Source organism: Cornus florida, unplaced genomic scaffold (genome assembly GCF_030987335.1).
Source record: "Cornus florida cultivar Cherokee Brave unplaced genomic scaffold, ASM3098733v1 CherokeeBrave_3.0.0_Hap2_Chr06, whole genome shotgun sequence".
NCBI classification, from domain to species: Eukaryota; Viridiplantae; Streptophyta; class Magnoliopsida; order Cornales; family Cornaceae; genus Cornus; species Cornus florida.
Genome location: NW_026775576.1, coordinates 59,722,791 through 59,750,218, shown reverse-complemented (window position 1 = coordinate 59,750,218; position 27,428 = coordinate 59,722,791). Strand labels below are relative to the sequence as shown.

The following is a 27,428-nucleotide window of genomic DNA, read 5'->3' as shown; positions in this document are numbered from 1 at the left end:
TAGTTTGACTTGTTGAGGTGATATATCTATATATATATATATATATATATGGTGAGTAATCTGAGAAAGCATGCAATAAATGGATAGAAATAGATTATCGAAGTCAGAGAGGAGATTGAAAGAGAGAGAAATAAGGAGAAGGAAGGATAGTAGAAATAGTGGAAGGAAGAGGAAACAAATAAGGAAAGTTAGGGAAAAATCGTGTATGCAGTCCTAAAGGTAGAAAATTTTGTAGTTTAAATTTTATATTGAAAATTTATCTTATTTAAATTGTCAATACTTTACTTATTGAGGTGCTCTTGAACCAAATTTCTATCATTATTTCTTTCTTAGTTAAATTGTTAAATTATATAAAGTGGTACAATTCTGACATGATTTTAATTACTGCCCTGAAATTAATCTATATGGTATTCCAATTACAATTACATACCAAGGCTGGGATTTATATTTGAATTGAGGATTAAATTGTTTAAATTTTCTTTAGAAATATATATGACATGATTATAAATGTTGTATAGGCAAGGAAAAGGAGTTCACAACTCCGACATTACCAAGGGATAAGTAGATAAGTCAGGAAGTAGCTAAGGTGAGTGTACTCACATGAAGTTTATTCTTGGATATGTTTAATTGAAGTATTGCAGTGGTTTATGTGAATTGAAGATGAATATATATATAACTTGATTATATTATATAAGGTTCATACTCTAGCCTGGAAGGAGAGTACTACATTAAAAAGGGTTCATACTCTGGCCAAGAAGGAGAGTACTATATTTAAATAAGGTCCATACTCTGGTCTAGAAGAAGAGTACTATATTATATAAGGTCCATACTTTGGCCTAGAAGGAGAGTACTATATTTTAATACCTGTAATATGTTAATGAAGTTTAATTGAAGTTAGCAGATAATATTTGCTTATATTACTCTGATGTAGTAGTGTTGCATTCACTGGGCTTTAAGCTCATTCCTTCCATATTTATATTTTTCAGGTATCAGGTTGGGTTGCTACTGCCAATTCTAGAGTCTTGTGTGTGAATGAGGAAAAGAAGCATGGAATATCTTTTGTATAATATGTAAATATTGTAGTAGAACTTAATATTATGACTTGAAGTTACTTGTTTAGGTTTTTTTAGAACTTGCAAGGTGGATTTATAATTTATCTTTAATTGTAAACTGTTAAGCAAGTACTCTGATGTAGGATGATGTCATGTATGAATGAGGCTAATGCAGATGGTTGGATGCATTCCAATTTGTTCAATTTATTAAATAGTGTAAATTGGGTTGGGGTCTGACAGGGAACTAGGGAGATCACCCTAACGTGGTTGAGCTATCTGGGCCCAAATGGCGCCACGGGGCTATCAAGGGTAAAGGACGGTAGCCATTCCTTCTTTCGTGTCGCCAAGGGGTTACCGAGGGACAGGTTGCATTAACGGTTTGAAAAGTGAGGAATGGAAGAGATTTTGAAAATGAGGAGCGACATAGCTTGGCATTGCACTCTATTGCATCACATTGTTTATTTTGATCTTGAAATGGTTATTTTTTCTCTCAGCATAGCATGATCCCTTCTCTTTATTCCCTTTCATTGTTTGGATTCACGGGATCATAAGAGGTGTGTCTTAGGCACCACCTACTGAGCAATTTTGCTCACCCTTTATTATTAACATTTTTTAGGTCACGGGAAGGAAGCGACGGACGACAATCTACCACGTGTTTAGACTGGATTTGAGGCCTTTATTTTGTAGACTTTTGTACATGAAGCCATACTCTTTTGTATAGAATCATGTTATTTTGCATAGCCTTGGTGAATTTTGGAGGGTTTGTAACTAAAAAACTTGTGACTATCACCATATCCATGGATTTTAACTTGATGTATCCAAAGCTTAATCTTTGTAATTGATTTTGGGATAATGTAAGGATTTGTAACTCTATATTTTGGATGAATTGTAATTGATGGGATGTTATATAAGTTGTTTTTGCATTGTGCGTCGGGATATGATAGATTAGTTTATGGCCAAGTAAGGCCATTACATTTTTTTTTATGCATTTCAACAGGTTGTGATAGGACCCTTTTTAGCAGAGGTCATACCAAATTTTTTTTTTATTACTGGTATCATTTTAGGGTCGTTACAAATTTGGTATCAGAGCGATGGTTCAGAAACCAGTAGGACGACAGGTAAATGCCTACCTAGGGTTGTGTGGAAGGTTAATTGCATTGTTTATGTGCTTATGTGTTAAAGTGTTTATTACCTGATAAGCATGTTTACTTGCTTAATTGCTTTTGTGTTTACGTTTTTAAAAGGTATGCTTATTTACTAAGTGTTCACATGCTTACGTGTTTAATTACTAAAATGTGTGTTGCATAGCTATGACGATGAAATGTATAAATAATTGAAAATATATTAATTATGATATGATGACAAGTATGATTTAGGTGGTAATGACAAGTGGTAGACACTGTGTGTGCAGTTTTATTTTAAATGATAATGTGGCAAGTAGTGAGCATGGTAGGTGCAAGCATTTCTCGTATGGTATTATAACGGTTATGAGGCATGGTTATGCAAATATTTTTTTTTTTTAAATGAAAAATGAGGTGTTTTAAAAATAAAAATAAATAAAAAATAAAAAATTAAATGATAGGACACGATTGTATCATGATATGGGATACGGTTATTATATATATATGTATACATGTATAGGAGCATGCAATTGAGCATGGATGGTTGTGTGGGTTTTGACCTTAGTAGGCGAGGAGCTCGGTTGCTCTAGGGTTGTTTGGGGTGCTGGTTCTTATCGAACGAATGGCGTGGACTTTTAGCTCGTGAATTGAGCTATTTGGTGTGTAATCATTCTGATCTTTTTGTTGCATTTTGTGCAGTGCTTAGAGCACCACTTTAGAGTGGGTTCGTATTTCTTGGCATGGTGTCTATGTGGTATATGAGTTTCATATGTTAATGCATGGGTTTTGTGACCGGAAGGGTCAGGTGTACGGAGTGAGGGTTTCGTGTGAGAAAGGTATGACCTTAGGGGGTTTGTGTTTGTGACTTAGGTCACGGTTTGGTGCGGAAGTTCTTTTTGAACCGGTTTGTGGTGGGTGTGACAAGGGATTACTTGAGTCACGAGTGTAGTCTATGGGTTGTAGACGTGTATTTTAAGTATTTTGGTACAGTATAAGGAATCATGCTGGTCATGGTTGCTAAGGGGATTGTTGGATTCAGTAGGTCTGGTGTAACATAGGCATTGACTGGAGTTATGCCAATGTTGGGTGATTGACTGTTTGATGTGATTCATTTCATGGGTTATAAAAGAATCTGTGTTTAGAGACTGGTTAGTTGAGGAATGATCCTCATTTTGGACAACTACAGGAGCGTGTTGCGGGTAATTGATTCTCGATGAGTTGATTGTATGGCTCGGCAGATGAGTGGGGTTATAGGTTGTCACGGTTATCGAGAGAGTCTCGAGGTGAGGTATTGTGGTCAGTTTTAGCTGTGTAGTGCAAGGTTGTGCGATAAGGCAGGTAGTATGAGGTCCTTGAAGTGCTGGTCAATTACAGATAAGGTGATAGATGGTGGGTATTGTGTACCAAATGGACTATGTTTTAGAATTTGGAAGCTGTGGACAGGGGTTATATTTCAATTGCATCTAGGGTATCAGGTGATCATGTTGGTTGTTTGAGGATCCGAAGAAATAGACTGAGGATTAGAATAATTGGGATGAGGGTGATCTCGTAGGTCTAGTTGGTAGCCCCATTTCACTTTTGTCGGGGCCAAGGGTATCCTGAGGAACAGCAAAGAGGGAAAATGATGGTGTTGACGCTGGGGCGTAAGGTTTCTTTGGTTGAGTATGTAAATTGTCTTGGAAAGAATAGTCGGAGTGGCCGATTAAGTGTTAATGATTGATTGTGTTGTAGATGATTTTAAAGAAACAGTTGGGTGTTAAGCATTCTGGGTTTTGTGCTCATTTTTGTTTTGAGGATTTGTCGGCGTGGCATTGCCGTATGGAGGTTCCTTTTTAGTGGTAAATAGTAGCCGTTGTGGGAGTATCGAGAGTAATGCTTATTCTCTTGTTATAATGGTATTATCCTAAAGATGTTTGAGGAAGAATCCCTTGGTAGTGGTTTGATGGTCCGGTGGGATGATAGATTTGAACTATTGTTTGGAATAAGTGGTAGTAGATGTGTTATGGTGTGGTGTTTTGTGACAACCCAAATTTTTAGGATTTTAATTTATATTTATTTCATGATTTTTAGTTGTTATGATTGAGTATTTAATTAATTGGAGATTTGCCCACTTGATTTAGTTTATTTAATGGGAAAGGGATAAGAGAGGAAGGAGTTTGAAATAGGTTTTGTTGCATGTGATTTATTTTATTTAATTTTGGTTTTGTGCATTATATATATATATATATATATATATATATATATATATATATATATATATGATATGATATGCTTGTGTCTGATGGAGAAGGAGCCGAAGTGATGAGAATGAAAGAGAGAATTTTGGTAATGTATTCGTGGGGCCCACAAGGAGATAATGGGGTTGGATTTTGTTTTTGTTTCATTTATATGATATATATATATATATTGTTTTGTTTGCTGAAGAGAGAAACAAAGGTGTTGCAGTTGAGAAAAGAAAAAAAAGATTGGAAAGGTGGTGGGCGGGACCCACTTGGAAGCTTTTTGGCAACTTTTGACTGTGGCTATTGTTGCACATGGGTTTGTTGGAGAAAATGTGACGGTGTTGATAAAGAAAGGAAAAAGAAAAAAAAAATGAAAAGAGAATGGGTTTTGATTACTATCAGCTGAGATGGGAAAGAAAGAGTATGTGGCGGTGTGATGATTATATTGATATTTGTGTGAGCAGTGATTGTGTCAGTGCAATTATCTTTAAATTGGGTGCTTTATGACTTGAGTAAATATACAGAGAAGATAGGAAATACAGAGAGAGTTGCAGATAGAGGGCCGAGAGTTTGAGGAAAGACAGAGAGGAGGCTGGAGCTTGAGGCTTTGATGATCCAATGAGGAACATTCTTTTTCAGTGTAGGATTCTCTATACCTTGAATGGCATGGGGTGGTTTTGCTTTAATGGTTTTTATTAAATGTTTTAATTAAATATACATGTATTTTGTTTATATACTCACATGAATATGTATGTTTTGTGAAGCTGTTTTATTAAACCTCCATGAAATTCTTGTTATGGTTTTTCTTACTAGGACTTTTTGTCTCACCATCCTCCAGTTTCAAGTACCAAAGATGAATGGGGATTGGTAGATTTGGGCTTAAGTGGAAGAGTCGGTGTTGTAGGATTTATTTATTTATTTTGGAGAATTTTTGTGTATATTTGAGGAAATTGATTTTGAATAAAAGAGGGCATTTTATTATTTTTTTATTTTTTATTTTTATGATCCTGGAGTATTTTGATGTATTTGGATTTGTATAAATTAAAGATTTTATTAAAATTTTCGGGGCGTGACAAAATGGTATCAGAGCCTGTACTAAGCCGGAAGTGTGAGTGTAGTGATGACGTAGACAGGTGTGAGTGCGCGAGTGTGTAGCACTGGTTAGCTACCACTAGTAGCCAGGTATGTGTGGGCGGATGGCGTTCACTAGCAGCTACTGGGATGGTTGGTTAGTGTAGTTAGGCAGGTAGCCCAGGTTTGTTATTGTTTTTTTAGTGGGCGGGTGACGCATTGACTAGCTACCACAACGGTTACAGAGTGTGTGGCTGGGTGACTAACATTGGCAGCTACCACAATTTCCTACATATCACGGTATCTCACATCGCCTGGGTAAGGATTTATGGATTTTGTTCCGGTGGTTATTGGTGTTTTTGGGTATTTGAAGACTGTTGGATCTAAATTTCGGGGACGAAATTCTTTTTAAGTGGTGGAGAATGTGACAACCCGAATTTTTAGGATTTTAATTTATATTTATTTCATGATTTTTAGTTGTTATGATTGAGTATTTAATTAATTGGAGATTTACCCAATTGATTTATTTTATTTAATGGAAAAGGGATGAGAGGGGAAGGAGTTTGAAATAAGTTTTGTTGCATGTGATTTATTTTATTTTATTTTGGTTTTGTGCATTGTGTGTGTGTGTATATATATATATCTATATATATATATATATATATATATATATATATAAATGAAACAAAATAAAATCCAACCCATTATCTCCTCATGGGCCCCGCGAATACATTACCAAAATTCTCTCTTTCATTCTCATCACTTTGGCGCCTTCTCCATTAGACACAAGCATATCATATATATATATATATATATATATTGTTTTGTTTGCTAATGAGAGAAGCAAAGGTGTTATAGCCGAGAAAATAAAGAAAAGATTGGAAAGGTGGTGGGCAGAACCCACTTGGAAGCTTTTTGGCAACTTTTGACTTTGGCTATTGTTGTACATGGGTTTGTTGGAGAAAATGTGACTGTGTTGATAAAGATAGGGAAAAAGAAAAAAATAAAATAAAAAGAGAAATGGGTTTTGATTATTGTCAGCCGAGATAGGAAAGGAAGAGTAGGTGGCGGGGTGATGATTATATTGATATTTGATATTTGTGTGAGCAGTGATTGTGTTAGTGCAATTGTCTTTAAATTAAGTGCTTTGTGACTTGAGTAAATATACAAAAAAAGATAGGAAATACAGAGAGAGTTGCAGATAGAGGGCCGAGAGTTTGAGGAAAGAGAGAGAGGAGCCAGAAAGGAGGCTGGAGCTTGAGGCTTTGATGATTTAGTGAGGAAAATTCTTTTTCAGTGTAGGGTTCTTTATACCTTGAATGGCATGGGGTGGATTTGCTTCAATGGTTTTTATTATATGTTTTAATTAAATGCATATGTATTTTGTTTATATACTCACATGAATATGTATATTTTGTGAAGCTATTTTATTAAATATCTATGAAATTCTTGTTATGGTTTTTCCTACTGAGACTTTTTGTCTCACCATCCTCCAGTTTCAGGTGCCGAAGATGAACGAAGATTGCTAGATTCGGGCTTAGGTGGAAGAGTCGGTGTTGCAGGATTTATTTATTTATTTTGGAGAATTTTTGTGTATATTTAAGGAAATTGATTTTGTATAAAAGAGGGCATTTTTATTTATTTTATTTTTTATGATCCTGGTGTATTTTGACGCATTTGGATTCGTATAAATTAAGGGTTTTATTAGAATTTTCGGGGCGTGACATGTTTAGTGCTGATGAACATGATGGTTTAAAGTATGATCCGATGATGGATTAGAGATTGTGAGTTGTTTGTTGTGTGTTGTCAGGTAGGTGATGGGATTGTGCGCCTGAGGCGATTATGGACGGTTTAGTCATTGGAGCCAATGAGGATGATGTTGCTAGGTAAGCACCTTTTTTTTTTTTTTTTTAATGAGTAGTGGGTTGTTATGACAGAAGTCACGAGTCTTGTGTGCACGATGTTCAATGGAATGTAGCCTAGAAAGGTAAAGATAGAATGGGTGATCTAATGTCATCGTATGGCATAGAGGTTGTCATTTAGGAGTGACTGATTCGAAGTAGAATGGGACGCGCTGTCCTACGTACTGTGATCGTTCCTAGTGTTAGTACGTTGTGAGCAATTGGTGCTCTTATCTGATTAGTTTTGGTTAGAATCAGTATCGTGGTGTAGCGTATGTGAGGTTCCGATGTTGATAGTATTTAACGGTCCGTTATTGGCGAGGTCGCCTAGATCTGAGTTCGTAGTTCCGTACGGGTATCCAGTTGGTTCTTCTCCTTGTGTGTAAGGAGTTCAATTCATCTGAGGTGAGATTGGGTGTCCACGGTTGGACGATTGGTGAGCAGCGTGTGACAGGGTGTTAGGCACATTCAGGTACGAGTTGCCAGTCTCTTGTGATAGTGGGGTTCGTTACCTTTCCATTTGTTCTGGTACTAACAAGGACGTCGTTTGTCGTATGTCTTGGCCTCCATCTAGGAGTTATGCGCGTTTACAGATGGGCTGAACTGTGTATGGTTTGTTATACTGTTAGAGTTCACCAGTAAAGGTTTGGTTGAATAGGTTGACTCACTCCCACGGAGAGATGTGGAGTCTTTGGATTTAGTTGTGCTTGTTCTGAGAGTGGTCTTAACTGATGGTGTGTAAGGCACGAGTTGCCTAAAAGGGATTATGTGTTTTCAGTGTCTGATACTAGCAATGATGGCTAGGGGATGAGTCATGAATTGTGAGTTTGAGGATGATTAGGAGATGTGATGTGAGTCGTGCACTCGGATGTTTTTATAGGTGCCTAATTCGAGCAGTGTCTTGAGGACAAATGTTAGTTTTGTTTGAGTGCTAATTAGCTAGAGAAAGTGATTGTGGGACTCCATTAGGGAATAATGGGATGATTGACTTTGGTTTCGAGATCTCAAGCCTGAGATAGTTGTATTGTGTGTTTTGACGAGGTAAAAATTGGATTGAATGATGTCATGGAGTTCATCTTTAGTACAGGTTATTAGAAGTGGACTAGAAAGCTTTTAGGCTAGTTGATGATTGTGATTTTTGGTGCCGTATTGCTTTTAGCTTGTTATGGTTGTGTGATTGAGGAACGATTGGAATTTTTAGAGCAGGTATGTGATTGTATAATTGTTGAGATTATGTAGAGCGATGGATTGATAGTGAGTGGACCTTATGGTTGTTTGTGGACTATGTGAGATTGTGTTTGAGGTTTGGACCTGAGGACGGGAACGACGTCTGTGTCGAGACCGGATTGATGACAAGAATGGTCTGGCTAACCATTTCTCCTGAGCCAGTCCATCTTTGGCACGATGTCGGGTCAAAGGTCCATGATTGTTTTAGTTTGTCATGAACAGTGAGAGTACGGTATTGCGTAATGTATCGGTGTGACAGAGTGGATTCAGATGGTTTGTCTCTGGTGACGACGTGTGCTAGGTAGGATCAAGTGTCCGATAAAAGGGTCTGTGGTACAATCATTGACTATTGAAGATCTTGTTTTGAGAATTTGTGACTTGGGTATAGGATGATCTGTTTTATTGTTCTGGTGAATCATGATTATGTAGTCGTTGGGAGATCTGTTGTTTTGTCTTCTTGAAGTTGTCCGTCCCCTATAATTTCATTTTATGATTTTTTAATTGATTCTTTTATGGTGATAATATTGAAAATGCAATAATATAATTTGTGCATTATTTTCTTTACTTACAGTATTTTAATTTAATCGGATTGAAGATTGTATAAAGATTATATAGTTAAAATTTTGTTCCAAAATTATTTTACAACAGATCACACGAATCAATAAAGTTTACACTCTCTCTTTCAACCAAATTACACTATAAACTTCCATCGTCTCCTATAATTTCATTAATTTTGTATCTAGCTCCTATAATTCCATTCTATTATCATAACATCACTTTAATATTAACCAAGTGATGATATTATCTGTGAATTATATTTGTTACTCAAAGTATTCTAATTTAAAGAAGAACGTACTGGTGATGATGAGAGAAGACCTCATACTAACATTTATCTAAAGCAAACTTTTGATCCCGAAAAGTGATACAATAGCTTTATTTTTATTTTATTATATTTTTTCCTACTAAAAAACAAATTTTACTAAACCATTGTTCACTAGTACAAATGTTAAAAAAAAAAAAAAAAAAAAAAAAAAAAAAAAAAAAAAACCAATATGGTCTCGCTTAATATAAATTTAATTTAATTTAATAATAATATTAGGAGATCGTTGTGGACAAGTTACACTCCATAAAAATATTAGGAAGCCTTTGTTCAACCGCTTAATTTATGCTAATTAATTGGTTTTTATTTCCGTATCACTTGTAAGTTGTTGAGTCAGATTTTAATGCCCCGATAATTTACATATGTCCCAAGGATTGTCTCAAGGGAGGAAAGTTTCCAGCAACTTCTTTGTATGTTTGGATGATGCTTAGCAATTGTTACATAATAAGGGAGGGAAAGACTTTGAAGTGTCATCATAATGACACACAAGACTTTGAAGTATCTGTTGAAAATAAACTTGATTTTAGAATTTTAGTTGTAATTAGTATTTTCAAGTATTTGGTATACATGATGCATGTGTGCATTTCATGTTAGTGGGGTAGTAAATGATCTTGATGGAGAAGGTTATCGAAGACTAAGAGGTATGGGAATTAAGTCTCCTAAATACTATGTTAGTGGGATTTTGCCTACTAAATGATATGTTAGTGGGGTTTTAATTTTCATTTACATTTATATTTTGAGGCCTATACAAACCCATATACTATACGACCCTTCAGTCGTTAGATTCCAAATTCAACTACATTATTGTAGCCATTGAAGAGTCAAAGGATTTGGATTCCATGACTGTTGATCAACTCATGGGTTCGTTGCAAGCTCATAAAAAAAAAGGTGGTGAAGAAACAAGAAGCTTTGGAGCAAGTGCTACAAACAAAGTTTTCGTTGAACGAAAGAGACGAAAAACATGGAGGAAGTCAAAGGGGCTGAGGACGTGAAAATGTACGTGACCAAGGAAAAGGAAGAGGCCATGGAAGAAGAGAAAGAAGCGGTCAACACACAACCAACAACGAAGAAAAAATCCATGACTCACAACAAATAAGAGGCCGTGATAGAGAAAATTACTCAAGGTCATATGGAAGGAGGTATGATAAGTCTCAAATTCAATGTTATAATTGTCAAAAGTATGGTCATTATGCTTCGGAATGTAGAAATGTTGCTAACGATATTGAAGAAAAGGCTAATTATGTTGATGAAGAAGTGGAGCCTACTTTGTTGTTGGCATACAAAGGTGAAAGGAGTGATCAAGAAGATGTGTGGTATCTTGACACCGGTGTTAGCAACCATATGTGTGGTAGCAAAGAGAAATTCGTTGATATTGATGAATCAATAAATGACAAGGTGACATTTGGAGACTTATCACAAATTCCGGTAAGAGGGAAAGGTAAAATATTGATTCGTTTGAGGAATGGGCATCATCAATTTATCTCTAATGTTTTTTATGTGCTTAATATGAAGAACAATATTTTGAGTTTGGGACAACTCTTAGAAAAAGGTTACAATATTTCCATGAAGGATTGTAGTCTTTCGATAAGAGACCCATTGGGTAATTTGATTGCCAAGGTTCCAATGACAAAGAACCGGATGTTTTTGCTAAATATTCAAGCCGACGAGGCTAAATGTTTGAAGGCTTGTGTTAATGATTTAACTTGGCTTTGGCACTTGAGACTTGGGCACTTGAATTTTGAAGGATTAGAGTTGTTGGGCAAAAAGAAGATGGTGAAGGGATTGCCTTTCATTAGCAATCCAAATCAATTATGTAAAGGATGTCTCATTGGAAAGCAATCAAGGAAAAGTTTTCCTCAAGAAGCTACCACAAGAGCTACAACGCCACTACAACTTATCCATTCGGATGTTTGTGGTCCAATTTCTCCATCATCATTTGGTAAGAATAATTATTTTTTATTATTCATTGATGATTTTAGCCAAAAAATATGGGTGTATTTTCTTAAACAAAAATCGGAGGTGTATTTTCTGATACCACTATTTCCAATAAAGTGGTATCAAAGCAAAAGCCAACAAAGTGGTATTAGAGCTAGGTTTCAACATATCAGAGCCAGATTTCATATTCAGAGCCTAGACGATCCTGAAGGCCTGACGAAGTTGATCCTAAAAGGTTCAACATTTGAGAAAAACATGTTTCTCCTTGATGATGATGAAGGGGAGAAAATGTATTTTCTTAGTGAGAAGATGATGTTCTCTAATTACAGGAGAATGAGAATCATCATGACTTCATACCTCAAAGCATGTGATTTATGGGATGTTGTTGGATTAGAGCCAAAGAATGGCATGTCTAACAAGTTTTGAGAAAAGAAAGAAGAAAAGGCATTGGTAGTGTTGCTGAAAGCAATACATCAAGAAATTTGGGGGTATTTTGGAGAGTACAAAACTCCAAGTTGTGTTTGGAAGATGATCGAGACCATCATTTCCAATCATAGAAGTGAATCACAACCCATGGAGTATTGGGTACAATGCACTAAGGATGATGAGTTTACGAAGGCTGATTATGAAAGTCTTAAGGAGAAATATGTGGAGAATGAAAAGGCGTACAACACAAATGAAGTTGAAGAAATTGAAGATTCAAAAGTTGAAGGCCAAAGTGAAATAGAGAATAAGGAAGAGATAAAGAAAGGTGTTAAAGAAGAGATTGAAAAAGTGGATGAGATTGAAGTGAAAAGAGAAATTAAAGAAGAAGAAAGTGCTAAAGAAGGGGCAAAAGTTGATGAAATTGGTGAGTTAACAGTTACAGGTATGGTTCCAAATTCCAATTTCAAATAAGTTAGATATAACTTATTTGATAAAATTTTGATTTTTTCATATTCATCTCAATTGGAAAGCAAAATCAAATATTATGATAATTGTGTTCATATTGTGGAGAATAATGAACTTTTCTTGGAGAAAGCTATTCCAACGAAGTATGAGATTGAAGCTCAAGATGATAATAATTTGTCAAATTATTTTTTTGAAAAATGGTTTGGAGAGTTTTGTAATTGACACAGGTTGGGTGAATATGGAGTTATTTTTTGACTCTAAAGAAGAAGCATATGTGAAGTTGAAGAGTCATAAAAGATTCAAGAAGAAAAAAGATAGATGGTGCGTTTATATAAAGAGGATGATATATGATTATGTGAAGACATCAAACAAGCATTTGAAGATTTTTCACAAGCCATATACATCAATGGAAATGGCCAAGAAGATTGTTGCAATTGAAGGAGGTGGAAATCAAGATAAAGTAACAAACTTTTGATCAAGCCCCCAAGATCAATAAGAAGTTTACTTTCAAGTTACAAAATCAAGTTTAAAGGGGGGTGTTGAAAATAAAATTGATTTTAGAATTTTAGTTGTAATTAGTATTTTCAAGTATTTGGTATACATGATGCATGTGTGCATTTCATGTTAGTGGGGTAGTAAATGGTCTTGATGGAAAAGGTTATGTAAGATTAAGAGGTATGGGAATTAAATCTCCTAAATACTATGTTAGTGGGAGTTTTGCCTACTAAATGATATGTTAGTGGGGTTTTAATTTTCATTTACATTTATGTTTTGAAGCCTATGTAAACCCATGCATTGTACTCATTTTCTATCAAGTGAAATAAAAAGTGTTTTCCTCCATTTCTATTCTCTTCCAAATAGTGTAGTGTTGTGTGTGTAACTAGGCCACTATTTCCAACAGTATCATCATAATTCATGAGTAGTTCAAGCTTTCATTTTCTGTGTATTTGCACATTTTGAAGTTTGGAAAATTCACCAAAAGTAGACAATAGCGAGAAGATTCGAAGCACTTGCACATTTTGGTCCACACGTTTTCTCTCCATTCAACTTGACACCTTTTGTGAAGAACCCCACAAAAGATATTGGAAATCTTTCATACCTACACCTTTTTCACACACTGTTTTGCTAAAAAGATATTTTCTTTGATCAATAAAGTTCATAAAAATTTACCATCAACTTCCACATACATGGACCCGAAAATAGATTGAAGTTTCATAGAAAATTCCCTGCAACTTCTTATCATGTGCATTAATTCTCTCTCTAAATAGTCACAGAAATTTTGCATTCACCAATTAACAAGCCTCGATGGATGCATTTCCTCCTTCGTTTTCTTCTTCTTCTTTGCCTCAATGGAATTATGATGTCTTCTTGAGTTTTAGAGGTGAAGATACCCGCAAGAACTTTGTAGACCATCTCTATATGGCTCTGCAACATAAAGGAATTCACACCTTCAAAGATGATGAGAAACTGAAGAGAGGAAAATCGATTTCTTCAGGACTCCTCAAGGCTATTAAGGAATCGAAATTTGCAATCATCATTTTTTTGAAAAACTATGCATCCTTGTCATGGTGTTTGGATGAACTCTTACATATCATTGAATGTAGGAATACCGTGGGACAGACGATTTTGCCAATTTTCTACAACGTGGATGCCTCACAAGTACGGAAACAAAAGGGAAGCTTTGGAGAAGCATTTGCCAAACATGAGGAAAATTTTGGAGAGGAGGACAAGGAAAAGGTGCAAAAGTGGAGGGCAGCTTTGGTAGAGGCAGCAGATTTAAGTGGGTGGGATTTAAACGATGTAGCAAGTGGGTAATAACTGACTCAACAAATTTTATTCTTCTTCTATATTGCCGTATGAAATACGTGCACAAGTTTAACCAAACGACTTTGCAATACATACTTAATTACTAGTAGAAACAAACATGAAGCACAATTTATATTTTCAATTAGCATTCTTTTTTTATTGAGAATTTGTTTTGTTTTTTTTTTTTATTGAGAAAAATTGCACAATATCTTATACTAAATTTTAATTGTTATTATTAGTTTATATCTTAGTAAATATATATATATATATATATATATATATATATATATATAGATGCATTGTTGAACCATCACAAGAAATAAACACAAGCAGTCTTACTACTAGAACCACTTGTGCATTTCCATGGCGTGAATTATCAACATTTTTAAGATGCATTAGTCTATTTCAATCAATTTAGTTTACGAATTGAGTAATTTATGATTATTATTATAATTTACCCATAAATAAAATATAAAATTTTTTATGACTCACTAGTTCTTCTTAATGTGTTTTGTACTTCATAGGCATGAGGCGAAATTTATCCAAAAAATTGTTCAGGAGATTATAAAAAAATTGGAACATATACCATTATATGTTGCCAAGTATGAAGTGGGGATAGATTCTCGTGTCAACGAAGTGATCGCTTTGCTAAATAATGGGTCAAAGGATGTGTGCACTGTAGGAATTTATGGAACTGGGGGAATAGGAAAGACAACCATAGCCAAAGTTGTCTTCAATCGAATATTTCATCAATTTGAAAGTTGTTGTTTCCTTAATGATGTGAAAGGAATTTCAGAACAACAGAATGGTCTAACTAATCTGCAACACCAACTCTTGAAAGACATCCTAATGGAAGAAGATCTAAAGATTTCTAATGTTGACTACGGGATCAACGTGATAAAGAAAAGATTTTGTTACAAGAAGGTCCTGGTAGTTTTTGACAATGTGGATAGTTTGAAGCAATTGGAAAGTTCAACTGGAGCAAATGATTGGTTTGGTTTTGGAAGTAGGATCATTGTAACTACCAGAAATGAACATTTATTGGTAGAGCATAAAGTAGATGAAATATACAATGTTGAGTTGTTGAATGATGATGAAGCTCTTCAACTTTTTAGTTGGTATGCTTTCACTAACAACCATCCTTTGGAGGATTATTTGGATCTCTCACGAAGTGTGATAAATTATGCCCAAGGCCTTCCATTAGCTCTTCAAGTTTTGGGTTCTTTTTTATTTAAAAGAAGTTTAAAAGAGTGGGAACATGAATGGGATAATTTGAAAAGAATTCCTAATAAACAAATTCATGACGTTCTTAAGATAAGTTTTGATGGCCTTGATGACACAGAGAAGGATTTATTCCTTGACATTGCTTGTTTCTTCAAAGGGTATGATGAAGATTGTGTAATAAATATATTGGGCAGCAATGGGTTTCACCCACGAATTGCAATTCTTATTGAACGGGGTCACTGATAACTATCTCATCATACAACGAGCTGTGCATGCATGATTTGTTACAAGAAATGGGTAAGGAAATTGTTCGTCAAGAATCACCTGATGATCCTGGCAAACGAAGTAGGTTGTGGTTTTATGAAGATATCTATAAAGTGTTCAAAGAGAATACGGTACGTTCTAACTCCATATAAGTTTAATTTTGATATTCAAGTTGTGCAAAAAAAAAAAAAAAAAAAAAAAAAAAAAAAAGGGATTGCTGCATCTTTTTTTCCATCTAAACAGTTGTAAACTTGGATAATTTTAAGGTTTTAACAGTAACTTACATAAAGTTTTTGATAATTAGGTGACAGAAACTGTTAAAGGCATTATGTTAAACGTGCCTGATGAACATGTACGAGAGGAGTTACATGTAGATGTCAATGTCTTTGAGAAGATGAAGAAACTTAAGCTACTCAAACTCAGTGGCATACGACCTTGTGAACAATTTACATATCTTTCAAATGAATTATGTTATCTCGATTGGGATGATTATCCTACAAAGTTTTTGCCATCCAATTTCCATCCAAAAAATCTTGTGGAACTTCGCCTTTGTCACAACCAAATCAAAGAAATATCATCAAGTATCAAGGTATGATCAGAGTTTATATATACAATTATTTACATATGAATAGTATTGTCGAATTTTATTGAAACTGATTGATTTCTTTCATTACTTGTTTCCTTTCCAGTTTTTACAGAAGTTAAAATACCTTGATTTCGGTGACTCCTTATATTTGTATAAAATTCCTGACTTGTCTAGTCTCTCATATCTCGAGGAATTAAATCTTGAAGGATGTAAAAATCTAATTGAGGTCCACGAGTCGATTGGAGTTCACGAGAGGCTTGTTTGTTTGGAAATGGGGGACTGTAAAAATCTGAGGAGTCTCGCAAAAAGCATCAAGTTGGAAAAGTTGAAATATTTGAATCTAAGTGGATGCTTAAAACTTGAGAAGTTTCCAGAAATTCAGGGGTGTATGGATCGTTTGTGGGAACTTTATTTGACAAAAACTGCAACAAAAGATTTGCCTTCATCAATTGAGCTTCTTGAAGGGCTTCAGGATTTATTGGTAGGTGATTGCCGAAAGCTTAAAAGGGTTCCAAGTAACATTTTTTCTAGAATGAAGGATTTAAAATCCCTTGCCATTGGAGGAACCGCTATAGAACAGTTACCATCGTCCATTGTACAATTGTGTAACCTTAGTGTCCTTAATTTAAGTGATTTAGAAAAAGTTTCTCCCAAAATGCCAAATTCATTGGTTCCATTTTCATTGGTGCGAAAGAGAACTCCTCCTAATTATTTGCAACTGGAATTGCTTTCCGCTTTGAGCACTTTCATTATTTTTATTTAAATTTAAGTGGAAGCAATTTGTCTAGCATACCAACAAGCCTCATTCAACTCAAATGTCTGAAAAGCCTTGATTTGGAACATTGCACAAGCCTCCGAACGTTGACTTCACTTCCGTCATCTATTAAAAAAGTGAATGCTCATGGCTGCAAATCATTGGAACGGTATTGGATTCCACCAAGTGCAATTGGTCTAAACAATCGCGAATTGAGATTCAGTGAGTGCCACAAATTGGTTATGGATGAGATGGGGAACATGCCAAATATATCATCACAAAGTCAGCTTCAGGTTAATTACTTTACCTCTCTCCCTCTCTTTCTCTCTCTCTCTTTTTCTTTCTCTCTCTCTATACATATATATGTATGCATTCAAAACTTGTTATGTTCGTGCATGGAACAGGGGGTTGAATGGATCATTTTTCGGGGAAGTGAGATTCGGCAATGGTTTAGGCATAAGAGTGAAGTTGAGGGGTCTTCTTTGTATCTGGTGGTAGATCATTTATCGTCTTACAATAATGTTAAAGGAATTGCCATCTGTGCTGTTTCGGATTTTCATGGAATGGAGGAGTATTTTGGATTTGATCTCAAAATCAATGGTTATGGCGTGAAGACACGTCTTAGGTATGAGGGGTATAAAGGCAGTCACGTTTTTTGATAAACGTAACCAATGGCGAAGAAGATCAACCAATTAAAAATTGGATGAAGAAGATTCCAAAGCTCAGCTCAGGCCCTCCCAATATTTGTGAAGATCAACCAATTAAAAATTACATTCAGGCTTCAGCTGTAACAATTGTCTACGAACATTCAGTCGGTCAAATAATGATGGAAGAAAGGAAGGTGAAGAAAATGGGTATCCATCTAATTATGGAGGAGCAAGGTGAAGGTGAAGGTGAGTAGACCCACCCAATAATCATCATATCATACTTTCATCACTCTCTTCAAACTCAATTTCTCAATTCATAAAATCATACCAACACTTTCAAATATCATATTTTTCATATATACAGCAATTACTGTATTTGATTGTTGCAATTTTGTAGGTTAACACACAGAAATCCTAGAAGTCAGTTGCATGTTTGTGGAGCAGCATTAAGAGGCAATAGAATTGATCATTTGGATACTTTTGATTGTCAATTTTCTGTACGTTTGTTTTGATTGTCAATTTTGTATACAAGAAGCTGTGTCTGTTGTAATAACAATTTCAATTGTGATGGAAAATGTTTTGTTAGTAGGTACCATAATCTTTTTGGTCATATATGGATTATAATTTCACATCGAGTCCTGAAAATTTTTATTTATGGTTAAGAATAGCCATTAAGTTACGGTTTCGGAAGGGAGTACACAAAATAAATGATATATACCTTCCATATAGGACGTTCTATCACAAGCACTATACCTCGTTTGATATATGATAAAAGTCCCCATGGCCAACACATTAGAATAGATTGGTTGATTGATTTGATTAAATTATTTGACCGACTTTGCTCTAAGTTAGAAGTTTGAAACTCTATAAGTTTGAAATGAGCTTAATTATCCGAACTTCAAAGTTAATCAAAGCCTTGTGAGATGTTTAATTAAGTTTATGGATTATTACTAGGAGTTTAGCTAAAGGACATGAAGTGCATTATGTCCTTAGTCTACTAAGTCTAAAAATTAAGCCTTCAAACATGTTACTATTCAACAATGACTACTGCACAATAAATTCTGGCTCTCACCAAACGACTACTCTACTTTTGATCTTCAATATCTAAGCATCAAAAATTAAATAAATAAATAAATAATTGAAGGCAATATTAGATTCTAAGACGTGCTCCAACACCAACTCACTTAACCACCTAAACCAAGACGGGATTCATTACCACAAAAGTCTACAAGTATATGTGCAACATGTCATGAGTGCGTGCATGTGCGTGTGTGTGTGTGTGTGAGAGAGAGAGACAGAGAGAGACAGAGAGAGGTTTTTACAAATGTAGATGGAAAAAACCTGCTTTCTCAATGTTGCTAACAGAAACAGATTGTAATCACAAAAAGAACTATAATATGATTGAAACGTTTCAGACTGGGGGAGCTTGATTAGTATTGATAATGAATTCCCGCGCATGAACTATAATATTGACTTGATTTTAATAATTTGAATATTCACTGTGCCTTTTTTCTGTCAAAGAGTAAACTCAATGAATAAGTGTTGCCCTTCTGTGCAGCAACTTCAATTCGTTTTTCACCAACCTACAGCCATTTACATTAAAAGGGAGAAATAAAAACGGAGAGTAGAATATTAGACATAATACCACTTGTAGTATATATATTAAAAAAAAAAAGATTAAAAATACTAAAAAGCACAACATTTCTAGAAAACAAAATGCATTCATAAAATAGAATGCTTGCTGCAGCACAATAGCAATGTCCAAGAAGAAAATTTAGAATTATAGCTCATACCAAAAGATATGAACAGAAAAGTAAAAACCCTCAGACGTTAACATGGCAGAAAAGTGGGGGATGGTTATGCGTATAACAGGCAGATGTGTGTTTTTCTGTATGCATACTTATTACAAAGTGTGGATCCAATTTGCAAAACATTACAACAGTGGCAACACTCTATCCCAAAGTTCAGAAATTCCGTTTTCCTTTAACTCCTATAAACGCCCAGACTAAACCTAAAAGTTCATCTTTTACAACATTAATACGCTCCCTCTGATCCATTTTAAGTGCCTCTTTACCCATTCAGGATAACCAAATTTCCAGAAATTTTGCAAATAAAACTGTATTCCAAGAAATCACATTATCCTAGCATAGACCCCAACTTGGTTTGTTAGCTCACTAACCACATAAATGTATGAAGGACGTGATGAGAAGTTAAAATGCGGTTACTCAACTTATTGTGCATAAAATGTGTGCATGCCGAAAAAACCTTCGCAAATATTTCCAAGCTTAAATTCAAGTTTAATTGAAACGATTTGAGCTGACAGTTCATGAGGTTCAAATGTTAGGTGCCGTTTGACAACTCAATCCAATACTTAGTTTTGCAAAAATCAAGTGATTGTCTAATTGTGTGTTTGATTACTAAATTTGGATATCACATAAAATAGTAAGTTCCCCTTAAAATGAATTAAAACATTAAGTAAGAAGACCACTAAAACACTGAACACTTCAAATTATTAAAATAAGTATAAAAGTTCTCAATTTACAATTAGCACACAAAATTCAGCTCTTAGAAATTTCAGTACTTAACTAATTCTCAAATTTCAAATTTATCAAACACCACCTAGTCATGTCTTGAACTTCAAATTAATATCTTTTTTTTTTTCCTAAATGGTGGAAATTGTATTGATCAACAAAATATTACAATAAGATACATAGAAAAAAGTGAAGGCATGCCTTCACTGGGACCAAAAAGAACTTCAAATTAATATCTCATTAAGCTTAAAAATTTCTATATCAGACCTTATTGTTTCTAGTAAGAAGGCCTCCAGTTAATGGATGCACTGTTAATCTTATCTAAGATCAGACTAAGATTGAGATATTGGCCATATTCTTCAGCAGGAAACATTAGAATAGACTGGTTGATTGATTTGATTAAATTAATTTATTGACTTTGCTCAAAGCTGAAATTTGAAATACTTTTAAGTTTGAAATGAGATTTTACTACTTCAAAATTCATCAAAGCCTTGTACGATGATTTAATTAAGTTTATGACCGAACAGAAAAAACTAATTTCTTAATGTTGCTAATGGAAACATATTGTAATCACAAAAAGAATGATCGAAGCTTTTCAGACTGGGGTAGCTAGAATATTATTGATGATGAATTCTCGCGCATGAACTAATGACTTGATTTTAATCATTAGAATATTCATTGTGCTCTTTTTTTCTGTTTTTTTCTGCCAAAAAGTAAACTCAATGAATAAGTTAGAATTATAGGTCATAACGAAAATACACGAAAGATAAGGACAGAAAAGTAAAAACCCTCAGCTGTTTGTGCGTATACAGGCAAATGCATGTGTTTATGCACATACTCATTACAAATGGTGGATCCATTTTACAATTCATTACAGTAGTTGCAAGACTTGATCCCAAAGTTCAGATATTCCCTTCCTATTTAACTTCTATAAAGAGGCCCAGAGTGTTCATCTTTTACAATATTCAGATCTTGTGTGTGTAGACGGACGCAGGGGCATGGCTAGAATTTTAGTTAAGGGGCACAGTGTTTAGAAGAAAAAAAATATTTAAAGGAGTAGAAGGGAAAAAAAATAAGAAGAAAAAAAAAAGAAAAAAAAAGTAAGAAAAACGACAACTTAAAAAGGAAAATAAATTGTAATTTCCAAATCATATATATATATATATATATATTTTAGTAAAGAAATTTAGGTGACTTAGTGTCTCGTATAAGTTCAGAATATTGTTATCAACAACAAAATTTGATGCATGAATTAATTTTACTCAAATTTATTTGTATTTTTAGTATTTAAAATTATAAGGACAATTTTGAAAAGTAGAATCATTTTGTTTTTTCTTCCATTCTATCCAAACTAACAACGTAACATTTTCTCACACCTTTCTTGAAAAAATTTCATACTAACCAAATACATCATGAAAACTTAGTTTTCTTCTCCTTTACTTCACTTTCTTTCACTTTCACTTTCACTTTCCACCATCTATTTCCATCTAACCAAACAGACCCTTAAAGAATTTGAAGAGTAAATTATGAAAAAAAAAACTATAAAATAAGAGATAATTTTAGAGGAGGCATTATATAAAAAATTCCATATTTGTCAGCTGGGTTTTACATATTCATTGCAACACAAAGATTGGGAGCTCTGGCGAGAGAGGGATTTGATCTATTCTAATTCGGAGTTTCTGAATTTAAAATAAAAAAATAATTTATAAAGAAAATAATTTATGATAAAATTACGTTCATCTGATCCTGCTTAAATTTCGCAATAGACATGAAATTTGACTTTTGTCTAGAGGCCCCTACCCAAAATTCAGATTGAGCAATGCTTGGGTCCTGTCCTATCAGGACAAAAATTGTCTTACAATTGACGTGGACCACTAAAACACCAACATCTTTCCCAAATTAAAAATATTATTAAAAAAGTCTAGAGGTGGACCCAACCCGTTTTAATCCGGGTGAATCCGGTCTGAATAGCCGCTGCCACCGCTACCCACGCTCTCTCCACTCGTTTCTCTTTCAAGGTTTATACAACTTAAAACTTGTAGGGGTTCGTTTTCGTAACACAATAAAATACATATAAATGGTGATATCTTACACAACTATGAGGGATTTAGACAACATAATAGAATCTGAGGTGGACTGAGAGAGGTGGAAGCACATGCAAACTCGAGAGAAAGAGAGTGAAGATGGCAGTGTAGTAGCACACCATTAACTCCCTTGATGAAGGTGTATAGAGGAAACATGAGAGGTTATTTAATCCTCACCCTTTTTGTTCTACCTCTTGCTTAGCCTTGGATCACCTCCTTATATAGGCCAAGTGAGAGGTTGGGTGATGTCATATGACATCACATGTGGGGCCCATTAACATTATAAAAAAAAGTTAATTGAGATGGGTCCAAAATGTATGGGAGTCAAAATGGTATCTCTCTCTATGAGTCAGGTCGAGTGTCAATTCGACGAGCTTGAATTTCATCCACCAAACCAAGAACCTCTTCGGATCCCAAGTAATCTTGAGTCTTGATCCCAACTTAGGTCTTCAAGTCTTTGATCTTCTGTTTAAGGTATACTGACGTGGTAAGTGTCATGCAATTTAGACCGTTTGACTTGTGGGCCATCGTTTCTGATATGGCGTCGCTTGTTGACCATTTGACCAATCTTTGTGGACCATTGTTGATGATGTGGCATAGTCTGTTGACCATTTGTCAAGTAATGTGGTCCATCTGAAGTGAGATATATTCAACACCTACAAAACTCAAAAACAAAAGAAAAGCTCATAAATTTGGATTTAAGATTCATGATTTGTTCTGCTGGCTCACAGTGATCTGTATCTATAAATTTTATGCATTCTTGTTGTGAAAAGAAACACGATTGGTACTTCTTCAACCTTGAATTTAATTGTAAAAAAACTTGTTTAGCGGTTGATTTTGTTGCTCTTGTTTTATTCTGTTGTTTCAGATTCGCCGAGTCAGAGCATTCATTCTCTATCTTCTCCGTGGCATTCCACTTCAATTTCTTGAATTTCAACATCAAACTTTTGAAAACTTGGTAGCAGATTCAAGAGAGACACAAGAACCTCAAAACTAGCATTCTTGCAAAAAAAATTTACTTTTTAAAGAGTAATTTACTTTTTTTTTTTTAAGAAATAGGGCTTCAAATTTTTTTCCATATGGTCCGAACTCGGCGGCTCCGTCGGTAGCTACATTCCCATAGTCCAGAGTTGATCTCAGCACCGTCCTTATCTTCACCACCATCCAAATCAGAAAAGAAAGTTACGCGCCCACAAAACAATACAAAGGCGGATGAGTCCCCGACGCCGGTGGTGGAGGAGGTGGTTGTGGTGGAAATAATGAGAAGGTCAAGTATTTGGCACGCCAAAGATCGAAGAAGTGGTGATGAGTTTGTTGTATATATAGAAAGTAGTCAGAGAAGTATGATGAAACAACGATGGGCATGCCGGAGAGAGAAAAGTGATAGAAATTAGAAAGGAGCGGTGATGGGTTTGGTAGAGAGAGAAAATAGTGTTTGCTAGAGAGAAAAGTGAGAGAAATAAAAATGAGATGTTGAATTCCGATGGGTCCTTAGATTTCTAACCGGTTTAAAAATGGGTTTGATTATTTTTATTTTGGACATTTGTAGTTGTCCTGATAGGGCAGGACCCAATCATTGCTCATTCAGATTTGCCCTCGCCACAAGGCCCCTACCAAAAAGATGAGGGAATGATGTCGAGCACACTGGGGCTAGGGTCACGTGGGCTAAAGTTTGCCGTCCCAAAATTTGTGGAGGATTGGAGTTTAGAAGCTTGGAAGTTGCTAACACTGCAGTTTGCCTAAAGCATATGTGGAACGTGATTTCTATGCACAGGGACAACATCTCGGCTAAATGGGTTCAGGCTCAGCTTGTTAGGGACAGATGTATTTGGACTCTAAACATACCTCAGGCCAACTCAGGCAACTAGAAAAGGCTCCTGCCTGCACCTAAGAGGTGTTGTTAGATCAATGATCCATGTTAAAGCTGGAAATAGGACCTCGATTGACTTTTGGGAGGACAACTGGTTACCTTATGGGCCTCTTAGCTTACGTACCACAGCTGAATTCATGGGAAACTCACCAATTACTCCGGGGCAGAAGCTTTCCACTCTTGCAATTAATGGCGACTGGAGCTTTCCTATTGAGTGCACTCTTCAGTTTCCAGACCTCCTGTTGATTGATCCACCATCCTCCTCTGCAGATAAAACTATATGGGTTCCATCCCTAGATGGAGCCTTTTCCCTCAAGCACACAGTAGGTTGGTTTACTCCTCATTACCTACCCACAATTTGGCACCACCTCGTTTGGAACAATTTCTCTATCCCTCGGTGCAAGTTCTCTCTCTGCCTCGCGGTGTAGGGCCGCCTTTCAACTCTTGATCGGAATTGTATGCAGTCTGTTCCTGGCGCTGGGCTTTGTCATCTTTGCCGATCTGTTGCTGAATCCCACGATCATCTATTTTTCTCCTGCTCATTTACTTCCCCAATTTGGAGCTTCTTCAAGTCAAAGGGTCGAATTCATGCTCCTTCTTCCTGGGGGACCTTCATCTTTTGGGCATCACACAATTAGAAACGAAACGAAGGACTCTGCAAAACTCAATTACCAAGCTTGTCCTCTCCACCTTCATCAATCGGATCTGGACTGAACGTAATGATCGAGCTTTCAAAGGACACAGGAAATCACAATCACAGATCCTCAACCAAACGATGGACATGGTCAAGCAGCGCCTTCTCTCTATGAGAGTGGAGGACTCTTCATTAGCGAGGAAAGCAATAATTGATTGGGGATTACCTGGTGCCTTCATCAGACCTCCGGCGGAGCCACCGGATTGATTTAGGAGGTGCGGCGTTTGCTTCGCGATGCCTCTGCTTTGTAACCGGATTGCTTTTGTTGACTTAGACAAGCTTAGTCTAGGGTTTGTTAGACTATTATTGTCTTTGTTTCAACTTTGATGGACTTGGGCCATTTGTTTTGACAGCTTTTGGGCTTCGTCTGGTGTAATGGGCTATGCCTTGCTTATATGTTGTACAGTTACAATCAATTAATACAGCTTAACTTCCAAACAAAAAAGTCCTCATGTAACGATTACTGGTGATGGTGTAATAATTAATGGTAAGCTTTTGATGGTTAGTTGGGCACGTGTGGGCCCACGAAAACAGATGGGTCCCTTTCGAGAAGCTAATAAGAGGGACCACTTAAAGCAAGTGGGTTCATGGTGGTCATGCCTTTAGTGGCCTATTACTAAGTGGGCCTCAATTTCAAATAGATGAGTGGTGTGGACCCTTAGCTCATCCATAACATGCCTGATAAATGGTTGGGCCCACCAACACCTCCACGGCTCCACCACCAACCATCATCCAAAGTCCAACACGAAGTTCTGGTGCATGCACTCTCCAGTGATCGGTCCCACTTAACTATTAGCATGGGACCAACTTTCACGAATGCTGACACAACGCATCTTGTGGTTCAGGTGGGCCCGGAAGAGGTTAAATGAATGAATTGGGCTAATCCGTAGTGTGTGTGTATATGTAAATAACTACCTTCGTATGCGTACAGATTTTTATTCTTATTTTTTTCTCTCCCTACTTAATGAATGTACATGTGTGTGTATATATATATATATAACTTACTATTAATATATAGCACCTATATATATAGTTAAAATATAATTTGTATTCTTAGTTTTTTAAATTTATTATTTTGATTGGTCAAATTGGTATAACTCTTGGATAGTCTTAAATGGAGTAACATATAAGCACATTATTTTGCTCACAACATGACCGCTTGATTTAAATATTTAGTAGTGGTAGATTTTGTGTATATTTTGACATATGTACTGTGTATTATGAAAGTTATGTATCTATCTATGCATGCTTTCTGTATATTTGCACATTTTAAACTTTGGATTCCCCGAAAGAAGATTCGAACCACTTGCACATTTTGGTCCACACGTTTTCCTTTACATTCAACTTGAACACATTTTACCTTCCGAAACAAAAAAAAAAAACTTGACTACCTTTTGTGAAGAACCCCACAGAAGATATTGGAAATCTTTCTTCGGCAGCCTAATTTGACACACTATTTTGTTTTTTCCCAGCTAAAAATATATTTTGTTTGATCAATAAAGCTCATAAAAATTTACCATCAACTTCCACATACATGGACCCGAAAATAGATTGAAGTTTCATAGAAAATTCCCTGCAACTTCTTATCATGTGCATCCTCTCTCTAAATGGTATAGAGGGGGAGAGATATTTGTAACTATCATAATCACACCGACAAATTAGCGCATTCACAAATTAGCAAGCCTCAATGGATGCATTTCCTTCTTCTTCGTCATCTTCTTCTTCTTCTTCTTGGCCTCGATGGAATTATGATGTCTTCTTGAGTTTTAGAGGTGAAGAACCCACAAGAACTTTGTGGACCATCTCTATATGGTTCTGCAACATAAAGGAATTCACACCTTCAAAGATGACGAGAAACTTCAACGAGGAAAATCGATTCCTTCTGAGCTCCTCAAGGCAATTAAGGAATCGAAATTTGCAATCATCATTTTTTCAAAAAATTACGCATCGTCCTCTTGGTGTTTGGATGAACTCGTACAGATCATTGAATGCAGGACTTATATCTTGGTGGACGTAAAAATCTAACTGAGGTCCACGAGTCGATTCGAGTTCACGAGAGGCTTGTTAGTCTGGAAATAGAACGTTAACTTCACTTCCGTCATCTATTGAACATGTGAATGCACATGGCTGCAAATCATTGGAACGGTATTGGATTCCACCAAGTGGAATTGGTCCAAACAATCGCGGATTGAGATTCGGAGAGTGCCACAAATTGGTTATGGATGAGATGTCTCTGTCTCTGGTGGGAGATCATTTATCTTCTTACAATAATGTCAAAGGAATTGCCATCTGTGCTGTTTGGGATTTTCATGAAATTGATGGAATTATTGGATTTGATCTCAAAATCAATGGTTATGGCGTGGGGAGAGAGACTAGGTCTGCGAGGTGTAAAGGCAGTCACGTTATTTTGATGAACGTAACCAATTACAAAGAACAGAAGAAAAATATCATCAATTACGATTGGTTGTCTAATGAGTATCAACCAATTAAAAATTTGATGAAGAAGAGACCAAAGCTCAGCCCAGGCCCTCCCAATATTTGTGATGATGCCAGCTGTTACATTCATGCTTCAGTTTTCTGAGAAAACTGAGAACGTCAGACTACTTGTGAAAGGAAGGTGAAGAAAATGGGTATCCATCTGTTACATTCAAGGTGAAGGTGAGTAGAC

The 27,428-nt window shown here is 35.7% G+C and overlaps 1 protein-coding gene and 1 pseudogene across 1 annotated transcript; both read left to right on the top strand.

Annotated features, from left to right (window-relative positions):
* Positions 1-13,478: 13,478 nt before the first annotated feature.
* On the top strand, positions 13,479-15,921 carry LOC132311636 (disease resistance protein RUN1-like; annotated as a pseudogene).
* Position 15,922: 1 nt separating this feature from the next.
* On the top strand, positions 15,923-17,983 carry LOC132314179 (disease resistance protein LAZ5-like). Its single transcript, XM_059813073.1, has 6 exons — positions 15,923-16,183; positions 16,284-16,759; positions 16,951-17,227; positions 17,339-17,584; positions 17,713-17,827; positions 17,979-17,983. Exons 1-6 carry the CDS (start codon positions 15,923-15,925, stop codon positions 17,981-17,983), a joined length of 1,380 nt encoding a protein of 459 aa, XP_059669056.1.
* The last annotated feature ends 9,445 nt before the right edge of the window (positions 17,984-27,428 follow it).

Excerpts from the sequence above, each read along its gene's own strand:
- LOC132314179 (XM_059813073.1), top strand. The coding sequence starts at position 15,923 with ATGTTAAACGTGCCTGATGAACATGTACGAGAGGAGTTACATGTAGAT. Across the intron at positions 16,184-16,283 it reads AAATATCATCAAGTATCAAG|TTTTTACAGAAGTTAAAATA; the intron begins GTATGATCAGAG and ends TTTCCTTTCCAG. Across the intron at positions 16,760-16,950 it reads GGAGGAACCGCTATAGAACA|TGGAAGCAATTTGTCTAGCA; the intron begins GTTACCATCGTC and ends TTTAAATTTAAG.